Genomic DNA, 18,010 nt, shown 5'->3' with positions numbered 1-18,010 from the left:
CAAGCAAACAGCTCCAAGAAGAAAGCTGGAGTGGCTATTCTAATATCGAATAAAGTAAATTTCCAACCAAAAGTTATCAAAAAAGATAAAGAAGGACACTTTTTACTCATTACCGGGGAAATCTGTCAGGAGGAACTCTCAATCCTTAACATATATGCTCCAAATAAAAAATCACCCACATTCATAAAAGAAACTCTACTAAAGCTCAAAAAATACATTTCACCCCACACAATAATAGTGGGAGACTTTAACACCCCACTCTCACCAATGGACAGATCAGGGAAACAAAAACTGAACAAGGACACTGCAAAACTAGCAGAGACTATGAACCAACTAGAATTAATAGATATATACAGAACATACTATCCTAAAGTAAAAGAATACACCTTCTTCTCACCACCCCATGGCACCTTCTCGAAAATTGACCACATAATTGGACACAGAAAGAGCCTTCATTGATATAAGAAGATTGAAATACTCCCATGCATCCTCTCAGATCACCATGGTCTACGGCTGGTCTTTAACAACAACAAAGACAACAAAATGCCCACATACACATGGAAACTAAACAACACTCTGCTAAAGGATAGCAGGGTCAAAGATGAAATAAAGAAAGAAATTAAGGATTTTCTAGAATTCAATGAAAACGAAAACACAACATACCCAAACCTATGGGATGCAATGAAAGCAGTATTGAGAGGAAAACTCATTGCTCTAAGTGCTTCCAAGAAGAAACTGGAGAGAGCTCACATCAGCAACCTGACAGCACAGCTAAAAGCCCTAGAACAAAAGGAAGCAGATTTACCCAAAAAGAGTAGACGGCAAGAAATAATCAAAATTAGGGCAGAAATAGACCAAATAGAAACAAAAAAAACCATTGAAAAAATCAACAAAACAAAGAGTTGGTTCTTTGAGAAAATCAACAAGATTGATAAACCCCTAGCCAGACTAACTAAAGGGCAAAGAGAAAGTATCCAAATTAACAAAATCAGAAAGGAAAGTGGTGACATAACAACTGAAACTAAGGAAATTCAAGAAATCATCAGATCCTACTACAAAAACTTATACTCCACAAAATTGGAAAATCTGGAGGAAATGGACGAATTCCTAGACAGATACAAGGTACCAAAGTTGAACCAGGACCAAGTAAACCATCTAAATAACCCTATAATACCTAAAGAAATAGAAGAAGTCATCAAAAGCCTCCCAACCAAAAAAAGCCCAGGTCCAGACGGGTTCAGTGCAGAATTTTATCAGACATTTATTGGGGATATAACACCAATATTCACCAAGCTATTCCAAAAGATAGAATCAGATGGAATATTACCCAACTCATTTTTTGAGGCTACAATAACCCTCGTACCTAAGCCACACAAAGACCCTACAAGGAAAGAGAACTTCAGACCAATCTCACTTATGAACATTGATGCAAAAATACTCAACAAAATCCTTGCAAACCGAATCCAAGAACACATCAAAACCATCATTCATCAGGACCAAGTAGGCTTCATCCCTGGGATGCAGGGATGGTTTAACATAAGGAAATCCATCAATGTAATCCACCATATAAACAAACTTAAAGACCAAAATCACATGGTCATCTCACTAGATGCTGAGAAAGCATTCGACAAAATCCAACACCCCTTCATGTTAAAAGTCCTGGAAAGAACAGGAATCCAAGGCCCATATTTAAACATATTAAAAGCAATATACAGCAAACCAACAGCCAACATCAAACTAATGGCGAGAAACTTGAAGCAATCCCACTAAAATCAGGGACTCGACAAGGCTGCCCACTCTCTCCCTACCTATTCAACATAGTACTGGAAGTCCTGGCTGGAGCAATTAGACAGCAAAAGGAGATCAAGGGGATACAAATCAAAAAGGAAGAGATAAAAACATCACTCTTTGCCGATGACATGGTAGTGTACTTGAGTGACCCCAAAAATTCCACCAGAGAACTCCTACAGCTGATAAACAAGTTCAGCAAAGTGGCCGGATACAAAATTAACTCAAACAAATCAGTAGCATTCCTATACTCAAAAAACAAACATGTGGAGAAAGAAATTGGGGAAAAGGTACCCTTCACAATAGTTACAAAACTATGAAATACCTTGGTGTGACTCTAACTAAGGAAGTGAAGGACCTGTATGACAAAAACTTCAAACCTCTGAAGAAAGAAATTGAGGAGGATCTCAGAAAATGGAAAGATCTCCCATGCTCATGGATTGGAAAGATCAACATCTTAAAAATGGCCATCCTACCAAAAGCAATCTACAGATTCAATGCAATCCCCATCAAAATTCCAACCCAGTTCTTCATGGAATTGGAAAGATCAATGTGCAATTTCATCTGGAATAACAAAAGACCTAGAATAGCGAAAACCATCCTCAACAACAAAAAAACATCAGCGGGAATCACTATCCCTGACCTCAAGCTATATTACAAGGCAATTGTGCTGAAAACTGCATGGTACTGGTACAGAAATAGGCAAGTGGATCAATGGAATAGAATAGAAGATTCAGAAATGAGCCCTCATGTATATGGTCACCTGATTTTTGACAAAGGAGCAGTAAACATTCAATGGAAAAAGGACAGCCTATTCAACAAATGGTGCTGATCCAACTGGCACTCAACATGCAAAAGAATGAAAATAGACCCGTTCTTATCTCCTTGTACAAAGCTCAAGTGTAAGTGGATTAAAGATCTCCACATTAAACCTGATACACTGGAATTATTAGATGAGAAAGTAGGGAAAACCTTAGAACACATAGGCACAGGAGAAAATTTCCTAAACAAAACACCAATGGCTCAAGCTCTAAGGTCAAAGATTAACAAATGGGACTTAATGAGATTGCAAAGTTTCTGTAAGGCTAAGGACATCGTCAAGAAAACAAAACGGCAACCAACAGAATGGGAAAAGATCTTTACCAACACCACATCAGATAGAGGCCTAATATCTAAGGTGTATAAGGAACTCAAAAAGCTCGACACCAGAGAATCAAATAACCCTATTAAAAAATGGGGTACAGAGCTAAACAAATCTTTTTCAGTTGAGGAACTCCGAATGGCCGAAAAACATCTGAGGAAGTGCTCGACATCCTTAGCCATCAGGAAAATGCAAATCAAAACAACCCTAAGATTCCACCTCACTCCAGTCAGATTGGCCAAGATCCAAAACTCAGATGACAGCAGATGCTGGCAAGGCTGCGGAGAAATAGGAACACTTCTCCACTGTTGGTGGGGTTGCAAGCTAATACAACCACTCTGGAAATCTGTCTGGCGATACCTCAGAAAATTGGATATAGTACTACCTGAAGACCCAGCTATTCCACTTCTGGGCATATACCCCAGAGACACTTTAATACACAACAAAGATATATGCACCACAATGTTCATAGCGGCTCTATTTATAATAGCCAGAAGCTGGAAGGAACCCAGATGTCCTTCAGAAGACGAATGGATACAAAAATTGTGGTACATATACACAATGGAATACTACTCAGCCACCAGAAACAATGACTTAACCAAATTCTTAAGAAAATGGCTGCATCTAGAGAAGATCATCCTGAGTGAGATAACCCAGTCACAAAAGAACAGACATAATATGCAGTCACTGATAGTGGGATGCTAACCCCAGAGGCTTGCACTCCCCCAGAAACAACTCACAGACTGTATGAAGTCCAAGAAATAAAGAAAACAAAAACTATACATATATTCACAAAACAAGAAGACTTTGACTATTTCCATGTTGCGTTTTGTTTTGCATGTACTTTACGCTTATTGCAACTAGTACGTTTTCAATGCATACTGTCAAGCCCTTGAAAAAAATCAAGTACCGACTAAAAAACATATTCACATGGTTTTATGTAAAATTTATTTTAATGTCTGAAAAAACAGTACTGAAAAAAATGTATAATTTTAAGCAAGAAATGTTTAAAATCTTTACATCTATCTTTGTTTTGAAAAATAAAATCGTTTAAAAAAAAAAAAAAAAAGAAAGGATGATATGTTTGATATTGGAGATTTTAAAGATCAGCAACTCTTTCTCACTCATTATTACATAATCACCAGTGTGGTGCTTTTTTTCAATTATTATTCAACCTACTTGAAAGAATATGCTGTTCCGTGATGGGTTGTGAATAAAAATTTGTACCATTATAAAAAAAAAAAAAAAAAAAAAAAAAAGAGAGAGCACAAGTGCCAGCCCAAGCTGCTATACCCAGCAAAACTATCAATCACCATAGATGGAGAGATGAAGATATTTCAAGACAAATCAAAATTTATACAATATCTGACCACAAACCCAGCACTACAATGAATTATAGGTGGAAAACCCAATACAATGAGGAAAAATACAACCTTGCCATAACAAGAAAACTCCTAAACAAGAAAACTAAAAGAAGAAAAAGACACAGACACAACTCAACCCACAAAAGCAATAATGGTAGGAAACAGAAACAACTATTCCTTGATATCTATTAACATAAATGGACTCAACTCCCCAATAAAGAGACATAAACTATCAGACTGGATACATAAACAAAATCCAGCCTTTTGCTGCATACAGGAAACTCATCTCAGAGACAAAGACAGACACTATCTCAGAGTAAAAGGGTGGGAAAAAAAACTTCCAAGCAAACAGCCCCAAGAAGCAAGCTGGAGTGGCTATTCTAATATCGAATAAAGTAAATTTCCAACCCAAAGTTATCAAAAAAGATAAGGAAGGACACTTTTTACTCATTACCGGGGAAATCTGTCAGGAGGAACTCTCAATCCTTAACATATATGCTCCAAATAAAAAAGCACCCACATTCATAAAAGAAACCCTACTAAAGCTCAATCAATTTCTTTTTTTTTTTTCATTCCTTCACCTGTTTGGTTAAAGACCTGGCCCTCAGTGTGGTCTGGAAAGAACATAATCTTTAATTTTCCCTCTGAAATTTCACAAGTCAGCCCTCCATCATCTGCACTATTATCAACATTATCTTCCAAGCTCCTCCAGAACACTGAACAGAGATTTTAGCATCCCAATGGCTCTTCGAGCTCGAAGTTTCAAAGTTCTTTCTCAGTCCTCCCCAAACATTATGATGTTGTCATAGCAATACCCCACTACACTAGTACCAATTTTTCTTATTCAGGGTCTATATTACTGCGCAAACATCATGAACAAAAAGCAAGTTGGGGAGGAAAGGGTTTATTACACTTCCACATTGCTATTTATCACCAAAGGAAGTCAGGACTAGAACTCAAAAAGTTCAGGAAGCAGGAGCTGATACAGTGGCCATTAAGTGATGTTGCTTACTGGCTTGCTTCCCCTGGCTGGCTTAGCTTGCATTCTTATAGAACCCAAAACTACCATACCATCCCAGGGATGGCACCACCCACAATGGACTAGATCCTCTTCCCTTGATCACTAGTTGAGAAAATGCCTTACAGCTGAATATCATGGAGCCATTTCCTTAAGTGAGGGTCCTTTTTCTGTGATAACTCCTGCTTTACTCAAGTTGACACATAAAGCCAGGCAGTACACCATCCATTTTCTTCTTATGACTATTTTATTCCCTCTTCTAAGTAAGAGTCAGGCTTCCTTACTTAGGCCTTCCTTTTTGTTTAGCCTCTTTTAGTGTGTGTGATGTAACATGGTACCTGTATTTTATGATTATCCACTTAGATGTAAGTATATATGATACATGTCCTTTTGGAACTGAACTGTACTGCCTTACTCAGGATAATATTCTCAAGTTCCATCCATGTTCCTGCAGAATTAATGATGTCTTTGAAGGGAAATATGATGTGGAATGGAGGTGGCAGGATCAGGTGTGGAGATGGCCATGAAAATGAAAAGAAATCTGCAACTGACAGGAGTGAGGTGGCAGGCATCTTCAGGACAGATATTCGAAATAAGGGAGGCATGCAGGAACCAGTGGAGTGACCTGTAACTCACTAATTTGAGGATATGGAACCTGAAGAGTCTTCCAGTATCTAGGAAGGAACCCCAGTGAAGTGAAAGAGACACCAACCCATCCACAAGTCTTTCAACCCAAAATATATTCTGTCTATAAGAAACATGGGTATATATTATAAATAAGGCCACTATGAACATAGTGGAGCACATGTCCTTGTTATATTTTGAAGCATCTTTTGCGTATATGCCCAGGAGTAGTATAACTAGATCTTCAGGCAGAGTTATTTCCAATTCTCTGAGACACTACTAGATAGATTTCCAAAGTGGTTGTACCAGAAACTGGAGAGTATTTCTCTTTCTCCACATCCTCACCAGCATCTGCTGTCACCTGAGTTTTTAATCTTAGCCATTCTGATTGTTAAAAGGTGGAATCTCAGGATTGCTTTGATTTTCATTTCCCTAAGACTAAGGAAGCTGGGCATTTCTTTAGCTTTTTCTCGGTCATTCAAGATTCCTCAGTTGAGAATTCTTTGTTTAGCATTGCACCCCATTTTTTAATTAGTCCCGGACATCATGGATGTGAAAGACTCCCAGGACCCAATGAGGATGGTTTTAGTGGAAATGCCCAACAGCAAGGAGATAGAACCTTAAGACACTACCTCCAAGAAATAGGCATGGCCCCAAATGGAGGGATGGGTCCACCCACCTATCTAAAATAATTAATCCCAGAATTGTTCCTATTTAAAGGAAATATGAGGGCAAAAATGGAGCATAGACTGAAAAAAAGGCCATTCAAATACTTTCCCATCATGTGACCTATTTCATCTGCAGATATTGAACACCAAGACTATTTCTAATGCCAAGATGTGATGACAAATGGAAGCCTGGTATTGCTGTGCCCTGAGAGGTTCCACCAGAAACTGAGTAAGATAGATGCAAATATAGTCAACCATTGAAGTGAGCCTGAGAACCCCAATGGAAGAGCTAGAGGAAGGGCTGGAGTAGCTGAAGGGGATTGCAATTGCATAGGAAAAATAACAGTATCAATTAACTGGACCCTTCAAGCTCCCTAATGCTAAACCACCAACCAAATATACATGGATGGGTCTGTGGCTCCAGCTATATTAGTAGTAGAGGACTGCCTTATATGGCATTAGTGGGAGTGAAGGCACTTGGTCCTGTGAAGGCTTGATGTCCCAGAGAAGGGGAGATAATGGGATGAAGTGAGAGTGGGTGAGTGGGGGGGGAATACCCTCTTAGAGGCTAGGGGGAAGGGGAAGAAGTGGAGGGTTCATGGAGGGGAGGCTGGGAAGGAGATAACATTTAAAATGTAAACAAATACAATGATTAAATAAATAAATTAATAAAATTTATTATCTCCCCACCAAAAATAATTTCAGGCATGGGGGATGAAGTAGAGACTGAGGGAATGGCCAACCAATAATTGACCCAAATTTAGACCCACCCAATTGGCAAGTTCCAATTCCTAACACTATTAATGATACTCTGTTACATTTACAGACAGGAGCAAGATATTCTCTAAGAAGCTCCACCCAGAAGCTGACTCTAACAGATATAGATACCCTCATCAAGCAGTGGATGGAATTTGGAGACTCTCACAGAAGAAGAGGAGGAAGAATTAGAGCCCTGAAGGGGATAGGACCTGTACTGGCTGGTTTTGTGCCAACTTCACACAAGCTGGAGTTATCACAGAGAAAGGAGCCTCAGTTGGAGAAATGCCTCCATGAAATCCAGCTGTAAGGCATTTTCTCTAGTGATCAAGGTGGGAGGGTCCAACCCATTGTGGGTGGTGCCATCCTGGGCTGGTAGACCTGAGTTCTTTAGGAAAGCAGGCTGAGCAAGCCAGAGGAAGAAAGCCAATAAATGACATCCCTCCATGGCCTCTGCATCAGCTCCTGCTTCCTGACCTGCTTGAGTTCCAGTCCTGACTTCCTCTGGTGATGAACAGCAATATGGAAGTGTAAGTTGAATAAACCCTTTCCTTCCCAACTTGCTTCTTAGCCATGATGTTTGTGCAGGAATAGAAACCCTGGCTAAGACAGGAACTCCACAGGAAAAGCAACAAAGCGAACTAACCTGGATCCTTGGGGCTATCAGAATCTGAACTACCAACCAAAGAACATATACAAGCTAGACCTAGGTCTTCCTGCACATATGTAGGGGATGTGTAGTTTGGTCTTCATATGAGTTCTGAACAACTGGGGTAAGGGTATTCCAAAAGCTGTTGCTTGTTCATAGGATAAGGTCTTCTAACTGGGCAGCCATGTTTGGCATCAGTGGGAGAGGAAGCACCTAGCCCTGAAGAGACTTGAAGTTCTAGTGTGAATGGATATCATATTGGGGTGGGGGAGGACAAGCTCAAAGGAGAATAAGGTATGGGGGAAGCATTGTGGGAAAGGGTGACTGGGAGTGACAATGAGCAGTGGGATGTAAAGTGAATAAGTAAAATAATTAAATATTTTTAAAAAGATGTAAATTAAATCTATACCAGTAGGGAATCTCAGTCATGACCTTTCTCATTTTTTTCTTTAGTAAAAATTTGTTAACATTTGAGATTATAGTTTAATTACATTTTTCTTTTCACTTTCTTCCCTTCAAGCCTCCCAATACGACCCTTTCTAATAATACAACCCTTCCTGGCTTCTTTTCAGTAATTTTATTGAATGCAGGCATATAAATATACATGGATATAATGTATATATATATTAAATATAATAATATATATTCCCAAATACAACTTGTTCAACTTGCATAATGTGACTTCTATGTATGTTTTCAGGGCTGATGTTTTGACACTGGACAATCAGTTGGCAGCTCTTCCCTGTGGAAATTTACATCTCCTGGCCCCAGCTTTTTCTTCTTGTTTTCTATATAGGGTTGGGACTTCATGGGCTTTTCTCAGTCCTGTTTGGCTGTCCATGATGTCATTCTTGTTCTTGTCTTTGATCAGACTTGTGTGTGAGAGTTTTTGAAAGTAAGACCATGATTGGTAAGACAAAACATATTATCAGAAAAACTATCACATATAGCAATTCAGATATCCAGCTGTTGTACAAAGGAAACTGCGGATCTGAAAGAGAGACTAAAGACAGTGACAAAATTAAGAAACCAGGAAGATTGTTTACTACAGGTTCAACTTTTTAAAATAACATTTAGTATTCCATTGCATGCTGCCAAATGTCTTTAATTAGCGCTGAGTACTGTGATACCCACATATATTGTCAGCAGTTAGGAAGTTGAGACACTGAGAAAGCCACAAAAATATGACATCTTAAGCAGGAGCTGAGAAAACAACAGCTGACATACCAACATGGGTGGCAGAATTATCACAAGTCTCTACCCCTAGATTAAGAGATACAGGTTATTGTTGGGCAAAATTAGAGAAAATTAGAGAAAGAAATCAGTCTTCTACTGAGATAAGTTTATCAAATACCAAATGTTTAGCCCTAAGCACAGATACATATAGGCAACATTAGTAAATTCAGCATATTATATTTATGTATTATATATAAACATATATATTAAGAACCAGTAATTATTAATGAATAATAGTACATAAATTTAAAAGGTTGAAGGGCCATAAGAGAATTTGGAGTGGGAGAGAAAAATGTGAAAATGATATAATTATATTAGTCATGTATGACACTCTAAAGAAAAAAACATTTATATTTAATAAAGAAAGAAAGAAAATATACAGTTCTGATGTACATATGGTACCACAAAGTTATTCCCAAGTAGGCCAAAAGATCTTATACATAAAAATCAAATTTGAGGTCATTATTCTTCGAACTACAGAACTTTGTTTTTAGTGCTAAGGACTGAACCTAGCTAGAGTCTTATGCTTCCTAGGCTACCTCTGTACATCTGGACTAAATCTCCAACTCCCAAACTCCATCACAATGATACAATAATAAAAACAATGTGGTGCTGACATAACAATGGATGGAACAGAGTAGAGCCTAGAAACACACCCATGTATTTGTAATCAATTGAAGTTGACAAGGACATCATATCTACGCAATGAAAACAGGACACTCTTGTCAATGAATAGTCCTGGGAAAACTAGATGTCTATGTGTAAAGGAAAATGTCAAACCTCTGAATTACATCTCATACCAAAAATATCAGTTCAATAGGTCAAACATGTAAAGGTTGGCATTTGCCTCCACAATGATTTCTTGAGCACAATAGCAAAGACAGACAAAAGAAGCAAAACTAGGGGAAACTACTGGAAACAAAAAGCTTTTCAAAAACAAACCTGAGTGAGGACAACTACTGAAATGGGAGGACAAGAAAGTTCTTTGTAATCTGTGTGATTGTGTGTGTGTGTGTGTGTGTGTGTGTGTGTGTGTGTGTGTGTGTGTGTGGTCAAAGTTAATACATATGAAACACACAAATCAAGAGCAAGTGCTACTTTTTCCATTGATAATGATGTACAAATTATTATATTGGTAGTTACTTACAGAGTAATACACTACTCAACATATAATCCAGACTGATTTACAGTTATTATTTCCAAAGTAATTTCTGTAATCCCTGTGTATTCACAAAACTCAAAAAATCATTGATAATCAGAAATAATTTAGAAGCTGAGATGATCTTTGTCCTAGTTTTATACTTCTCACTTTTTTTCTTCAGAATATTTAGGAGTGAGAAGCAGTTAGTTAAATGCAGATGTTTGGAGAAGTTTGGGGTTTGATTTGGTTTGGTTTGGTTTGGTTTGGTTTGGTTTGGTTTGGTCTGGTCTGGTTTGGTTTGGTTAATTCTTACCTTGGATTTGTGTGTCTATATTTAGAATAAAAATAATATTTATTTTAATTGCAAATAATGAGCAGAGTTTCATTTTCTCTCCTAGTTTTATAAATTCCTGTGTTGGAATGTGTAATTTTCAGTGGAGATGTTTGACATACCTGTCTATACATATTCTTTTTCAGAAACTATCTAGCAAGATAATGGGAAATAAAGAAATAAAGAAAACCTTGCTGGAACCTTTTAACTTTAAATTTCTCACTTCTGCTTGGGAAATCTTGCCAAAAATAATAAAATGAAATGGAATAAAATAAAATAATAAAATTTTTCTTTGCTTTGATTGGTGATAACTCTTCTCTACATGAATTTCCCTAAAAGTCTCTAAGTAATGGAGACCTGCCAAAGCATCAAAAGCAATTAGCATCATGATATCAATTATTAATTCACTTTTACATAATAGCTACATCTTATTAGAAATGTACCCATAGAAAGATTCCAAAGTTACATAAATCTCCTGAACGGCAGTATTTGTTCAGGATATTCATTAGCACTGGGAAAAGTTAATATCAAGCATGTATACTGAGCCCCATATAGACACTAAAATTTGACTTGGTGTCATGAATTCATACTGACAGTCAATTAAGTGACATCAATACTTAAATACTTAAAAGTGATTCACTGGACTTGATCATATTTTCTGATTATATTTTTGTTTCTGATTATATTTTTGTGGCAGAAAGAGCAAGAAGCTCTGATGTCTAGCATAGTTGGAACCCTTGTGGAATCACTCAGAGTAGCTCTAGTCCTTGACATTTGCAATTTTAATGCCAGAAAATGGTCTTGGGAAATATCATCAAAAGCACGGGTTCTCCTGGTAGTGATGACAGTCTCACATAGCTAATTCTCCAGAAAATACATTTTTAGTAATATGAGATCAACTAAGGGATATCCCATTACTACAAATTCCATTTACCTCTGAGCCGGTGAGGTAAATATGTAGCAAAGAGTACTCCAGTACAACATAAGAAAAGCAATATTTGAACAGGCCAGGAGATCAACACACAAAAACATCCAGATTTATGCCCTAGAAGAGAGAAGGGAAAATATACAATGAGGAACACATGATTGTACTACAGTAGTCTACAGGCAACTCACTGAAAGGCAGGAGTCACCATCTCACGTCCTCTTGGTCTGTTCAGCAAAGATCCATCTGAAAGCTTGGTTTGTAATTAGTGGCAAGACAGAATGAAATAAAGTTGCAGTAGTGGGAAATATATATTTGAAGCAGCTCAGGTTGAGTCTATTCCATTTTGTGCTGAACTACTTCTGAAAGGGGAAATTATTCCTTTAGTTTTCAAAATTTAAGTTTTCATTCATTTTGTTACTTCATTGTATATACTCCTTTAGAACTAGAGAAGTGACTATGGGAACAAAAACATCATAAAGCATGCCAATAGACACAATCCCTAAGGACACCCACGCCTTGGGAATCTCAATGTTATCAATGTGAAATTCAACATTTCTAAGATAAAAAAACAATCTCATAAGTCTGCTTTTGATAAGCATCACATTGGAAGATCAATGTCATGTTCCTTTGCCTAATACACATGACTTGGAACCAAATTTCTTAAAGATACCTTAATCACTCTACCTTCATCATATAATTACCTGATCTGCAAAAGCAAATGATGCATAGAAGATATATACCGAGCATTATATATGGAGTGGAAAATAAAATTTTCATCCGAATACGGTCTTGATTAAAAAGTTCATCTAAAAGAAAGGACAGAATGTCTTAAAAACCAGTATGAACACTATAAACAGCATCAATGGTTTGAGAAATCTTTGATCCTAAATACCCTTCTTCTCCTTAAAATCCTGGAATCTGATGTTTATGGTGTGTTCATTATACAAGGTCCATATGTCTGATTCATTTTTGCCACCTTGTAATCATTATAAGATATATTTTACTACATATCAATAAAAAACTTATCTGGAAATCTCTAATCTGCAGAATTTGTAGAATATCTATCTCTGTTTCTGTCTATGTCTCTGTGTATCTCTTTTTTTTTTGTTCTCAGCAGGGTTTCACTTTATACCACAGACTGTCCTTAAACTCTCCATCATCCTTACCTGAGAATTTACAGGCATGTGTCTTTATACATAACTTTAATTCATAAATTTTGCTGTGATCCCAGAAAATTTCTCTACATATTCACACATAGACAGGGAAATATTTATTTTTCTGTTTTTTTTCTAATCTTCTAAGTGGAGAGAGAGACCCTTTGCTCTTGATATAAAAAAAAATTCATTCCATGCATGGGAAGTGAAATCTTAGGTACATTTACCCTGTGTTCGCATCATTCTCCTAGAATCATCCTTAAGAGATTCTTGTTATACAAATATAATTTTTATACACACTATATACAAGATCTGTCTGATTTGTCTTTGGCATTCACACATTACACCTCCAAACAACAAACAAGTGTAAGCAGTTTGCGCTTTGGTTGCACGTTACTTACAACTGATTTTCCTGCTTCTGTCAACTATCATTCAGCACCTCCCACAAATGTAAAAATATTACTTAATATTACATGAGAATGATAAGAGCTTTTTGCTTAAACTCCTTTATTATTCATAATGTAAAATAACACACACACACACACACAACAGAACAATAAAAAAATTATATGGGTTAGCAACAGATATAATGTCACACCTTTCATCCCAACACTCTAGGAGCAGTGACATAAAGATCTGAGTACAATCACGACCAGTCTAGTAAGTTATACAAGTTACAAACCAGCCAGGGCTACATAGTGAGCTTTTTTCCTCAAAGTCAAAACTAAACAAATAGGCAAAAGTAGAAAACTCATTAAGGGTGCAGTAAGTAAAACTGCTTGCCTCAAAAGCTCGAGGACCCAAATTTAAACTCTGAAACCCAATGTGGGAGAAAAAAGCTAACTCAAGAAAGTTGTCCTCTTACCTTTACACATGCACCATCATGTATGCTTACATGTGTGTGAGCACAAACATATATACACAGAGAGAGACAATTACATGAAATAAAAATTTAAAACATGATATTGATTATATATCCATTTCCTAGATGTACATTTATAACATAGATAAAAGCATAGATAAAATAAAACAACATAAATAAAACATAATAACATTAATAAAACTAGATAAACATATCAACATTTTTAGTTACCAAAATATGTATCTTCTTAAACTTACACAAGAATATTGTGACTACTGAAATAACTCTCAATGCCAATCAATGTGTTTTTACAATAGATTGTCACTGTCTACTTGCCTTCTGATACTCTCATCTTACCATGGCAATACTTGTCTTACTAAAACCCAAGGGCAACTCCATAATATAATAGGCCTTTTAATGTTAATTGCCTCCTTAATTTTGTCTTTGTTTCCAGATCAGGTGGCAAACCTGATGATGGTACTCACTTGCTAGGATGATTTTTGTTTGCTTCTCTTCACCTGTTAAGGGGTTGACAATAAAGCAAATGATGCTGCCCTGTGACCTGTTTGTGAGAAGAGTCAAGTTCATGTGGAAAAATCTGGCTTCATCCTGTGAATATGATTTTGATAAGTGCTGAAGTGTTTCCCCATTACTATCTCTCCACTCCATCTGGGGCTTTGGGAACCACCCTCCTGAATTACATTCCACCATGATTCCATCAGCATTAGGAGCTCGAACATGGATCTCTGTCTCCAATCCAACAGCTGAAGAAAATAAGAAAAATACAATCAGAATATTGTGTTGAAGCTAAATTCACAATTTCAAGGGCAAAAAACAATAGTTTGTTTTATAATCTCAGAACTTTGGTGAATTAATACAATATTTGACTTACAAGTTAGAGTCGCGAATTGGCACTTCTTGTCTATCCACTACATAGTGTATATTTGAGTGGGCTACATGATTTTTATTCATTACTTTAATACTTTAATAATTTCTAAAGCAGCTTTCAACAAATGGATCTGTGCAAACTGGATGCTCACATACAGAATTAAATTAAACTAGAATTTATCACTTTGTACAAAAAGTAATTTCAAGTAGATTCAAGACATAAACATGAAACCAGGAACTACTAGAAGAAAATAGAGGAGTATGCTTCATGAAAGAGGTTTAGAAAACACTTCATCATTATTACACCATTTTCCCCAGGAACTAAGGTTAATGACTGATAAATAGAAATTTATGATACTAAAAAGTTTCTGCACAGCTAAAGAAACAATCAACTAGGTGAAGAGAAAGAATCTTTGTCAAAAATATATCTGACAGCTGATTAATGTAAACAATAAATAAATAAATAAATCACAAATGAAAGGAATGAAGGAAGGAAGGAAAGAAGTAAGGAAGGAAGGAATGAAGGAAAGAAGTAAGGACCCTTGCAAAACAGTGAGTTCAGGACCTAAACAGAAGTTCTCAAAAGAAAAGAAATAATTGTAGGTAAAATCTTTAAAAAAGAAAATGTTTATCATCCTTGGAAATTTAGAAAATGCAAATCAAAGCAGCTTTGAGATTTGATCTTACTCATGTAAATGACAAAGATTAAGAAAAACCAAACACCAAATGCTGAAGGGAGTGGGAAATGGTACCTGGTCTGTCACTGGTAGGACTGAAACTGGTGTATATTTTGGGAACCAGTATGAAGAATCCTCTTATATACAAGTATATCACTTTTAGCATGTGACCAAAAAGAGACATATAGGAGGATTTGGAGGGAACAAACTAATGAAGCAAATTATGTAATTTTCATACAATCTCAAAAACTAAAAGAAAATTTCAAACTAAACGATCACTGGAGCTGGCAGATGAGAGTGATCACCTTATATGGGTGGCTCAATGTAACTGGTACTAAAGATAAATATATATATATATATATATATATATATATATATATATATATATATATTACTTATTTTAGATGAAAAGTAAAACTTTAGCACTTAAAAATTTTAAATATGAAAAAAAGAAAATAAAAATCAGCAATTCGCAGGTATTTCAGTTTATTGTGAACAATGGCGCTGTTTACTGTGCTCCACAAGCAACTTACCTGTCACACTGAGGCTCATGCTGGCCACATCAATGAAGCCACTATCATTAAATGAACATTGGTAATGTCCATCATCCAAAATGCTGATATTATGAATTCGGAGAGCCACTTTGCCTTCTCCAATGCCCTCCTTCACAAACTCCATACGCTTTGCATATTCAGGAGCAGCTTCTCCAATCATGCTATGGCCACCTCTGTATAGGTAAACAGGTTGGGAATGGCCACTCCTGAACCAGCGCACCTCCATATACCCCAAACTGTGTGGTGGGGTCATCTGACAGCTGAGCTCAGCCTGGCCTCCTACTCTCGCTAACACATGTTTTTGGGAAGTAATTACCCTCAGTTTTTCTGTGGAAGAACAAAGAATACCAAAATAAGTTTGAAGCCAAGACCTCCACTGCCTCTACACTTTATTTAAAAAAAAAAAAAAAAAAAACATAATAAAAAAAACTCCCTGCCTATTGCACCCAGCTAATTCAAATATTCAGCTCTGACTATACCCCCTGCAGTTCATCAATATTTTATTTTCTTGAAAACACAATACTACTTTGTTGTGCCTTAGAGATATACTGTGGACAATTGTAGAGCAGAAAGCACCAATAATTTGTTTCTCTACTTTAAAAACAATCATATGGGAAAAGATTCTGCCAGAGCAACTATTTTGAAATTCTACAGGATATTGAGGCCTTAGACATAGTCAGTTGCTGGAAGCTGTGATAGAATTTCTCAAAGAAACACTTTAAAATGGGAGGTTTGCTTTAGTTCCTGGTCTCCTAGTAATCTCACTTTTATGGAGGTGCAATGACTTTCTGATTTCCACGGTTTTACTTGTTATAACAATGGATTGATGACTTTCTGCTCCCTACATGCAGAAGGAGTCACCAGGAGTGAATCTTAGATTCCATACACAGCAAAAATTAAGTAGAAAAAAGTAAACAAGTTATCGTCAAGTTTTTCTCTAAGATTAGTGTTAAACTCTGCCTTCATCAAAGAAGCTGCTTGTTACACAGTGTGTTTCCTAATGCAAAAACCCATGACTGGCCAGGATGCTCTGATAGAGGTCTGCTCTACTCCAAATTGGACATCTGTATTATTCATTCTCTTCAAGGCTCTAAAATCATCAAAGCAGAAGAGGCAAAAGGAGTAATGAGAGGAGATGTTAAAATGTGCAGGAAAAAATCCTCTGGATATAACATATTGAACTCATGCATCCATGGCAACTGTGGTCATAGAAACAGTCACTGCACATTATCAAATCTATCAATATTTCATCATGGTCAGGAAGGATGTCAAGAGCCCCCACACATGCCAGAGGATCTGTTGGAGCTCAATGGTTTCTGGGGTAGAAAATATTATTATTTTTAGTAGTGTAAGAGTGGAACTTGCTTGGAAGAAGGGCTTTAGCAAGAAAGAAAGGTAGTATAAACGGGTAATGAAATTGAACACAACTTAAATTTACTATGTATGTGTATGAAATGGCCAAAAATAATTTTTAAAGCTTTAAAGAGAAAAGGTAAATGAAAACAAAGAAACTTCTTACCTGAAGACATTGTCATTTGAAGTAAAAGAAAAAATACACAAAATCCAGAAAAGTAAGAGAACTCAGGCTTCATCATATCTGGAAATGACCCCAGTAAAAGGTCATAAGCAATGAGATATAAGGTATACATTGTCTATATAGACATATGTTCTTCATAGCTATAAAAATGGTCAAGCTTATTATATTTACATTTAAATAGTAAGGCTTACCAGTGTTTGATAGAATGTCTCGGTCTTCATACATCATTCTGATCAGGAGAGGTCTTCTCAGTACCTTTATCCCACTGCCTCAAAGTCTTCTATTTCATCATGTTTTATGACTCAAGTATGGATATACAGGCTATCGACCCTACACAAATCTATAGGAGACATCTGATGCTTTGATCGGGAGTCAATGTGTGAACACTGAAGCTCCTGTTTCTCAATTGGTTCTTAATAAATAAATAAAGATGCTAATAGATAGACAGAAAAAGCAGGACTTCCAGGTTCCAATAAGTAAGCTAGAAGAAACAAGAGGAAAAAAAGATTCTCCATGCTTCAGAGGGAAACAGAGACACCACCCATGTGAAATCTCAAATGGAGTGGCCATTGGCCACTTCTCCATCTGGGCCTGGGGTAGCAGACAGGAGGTTAGGAATACAACTAAGCTGAGGGCAGAATCAAAGGTGTTGTATTGGGAGTGAAGGTAAGGGCACATTAGCCATGTGAGGTTT

The 18,010-nt window shown here is 36.7% G+C and overlaps 1 protein-coding gene across 1 annotated transcript; it reads right to left on the bottom strand.

Annotated features, from left to right (window-relative positions):
* Nucleotides 1–8,760: 8,760 nt before the first annotated feature.
* On the bottom strand, nucleotides 8,761–17,374 carry LOC308424276 (selection and upkeep of intraepithelial T-cells protein 8-like; the record flags this gene model as incomplete). Its single annotated transcript, XM_080921220.1, is given in 8 exon segments — nucleotides 8,761–8,789; nucleotides 8,792–8,898; nucleotides 8,900–9,011; nucleotides 11,651–11,761; nucleotides 12,385–12,450; nucleotides 14,146–14,424; nucleotides 15,759–16,106; nucleotides 17,299–17,374. Coding segments are annotated over 8 exon segments (1,128 nt in total).
* Between the last annotated feature and the right edge of the window lie 636 nt (nucleotides 17,375–18,010).

The sequence above is a fragment of the Micromys minutus genome (assembly GCF_963924665.1).
Source record: "Micromys minutus genome assembly, chromosome: 9".
In the NCBI taxonomy this organism is placed as follows: Eukaryota; Metazoa; Chordata; class Mammalia; order Rodentia; family Muridae; genus Micromys; species Micromys minutus.
This window is presented reverse-complemented; position numbering and strand designations above follow the sequence as displayed.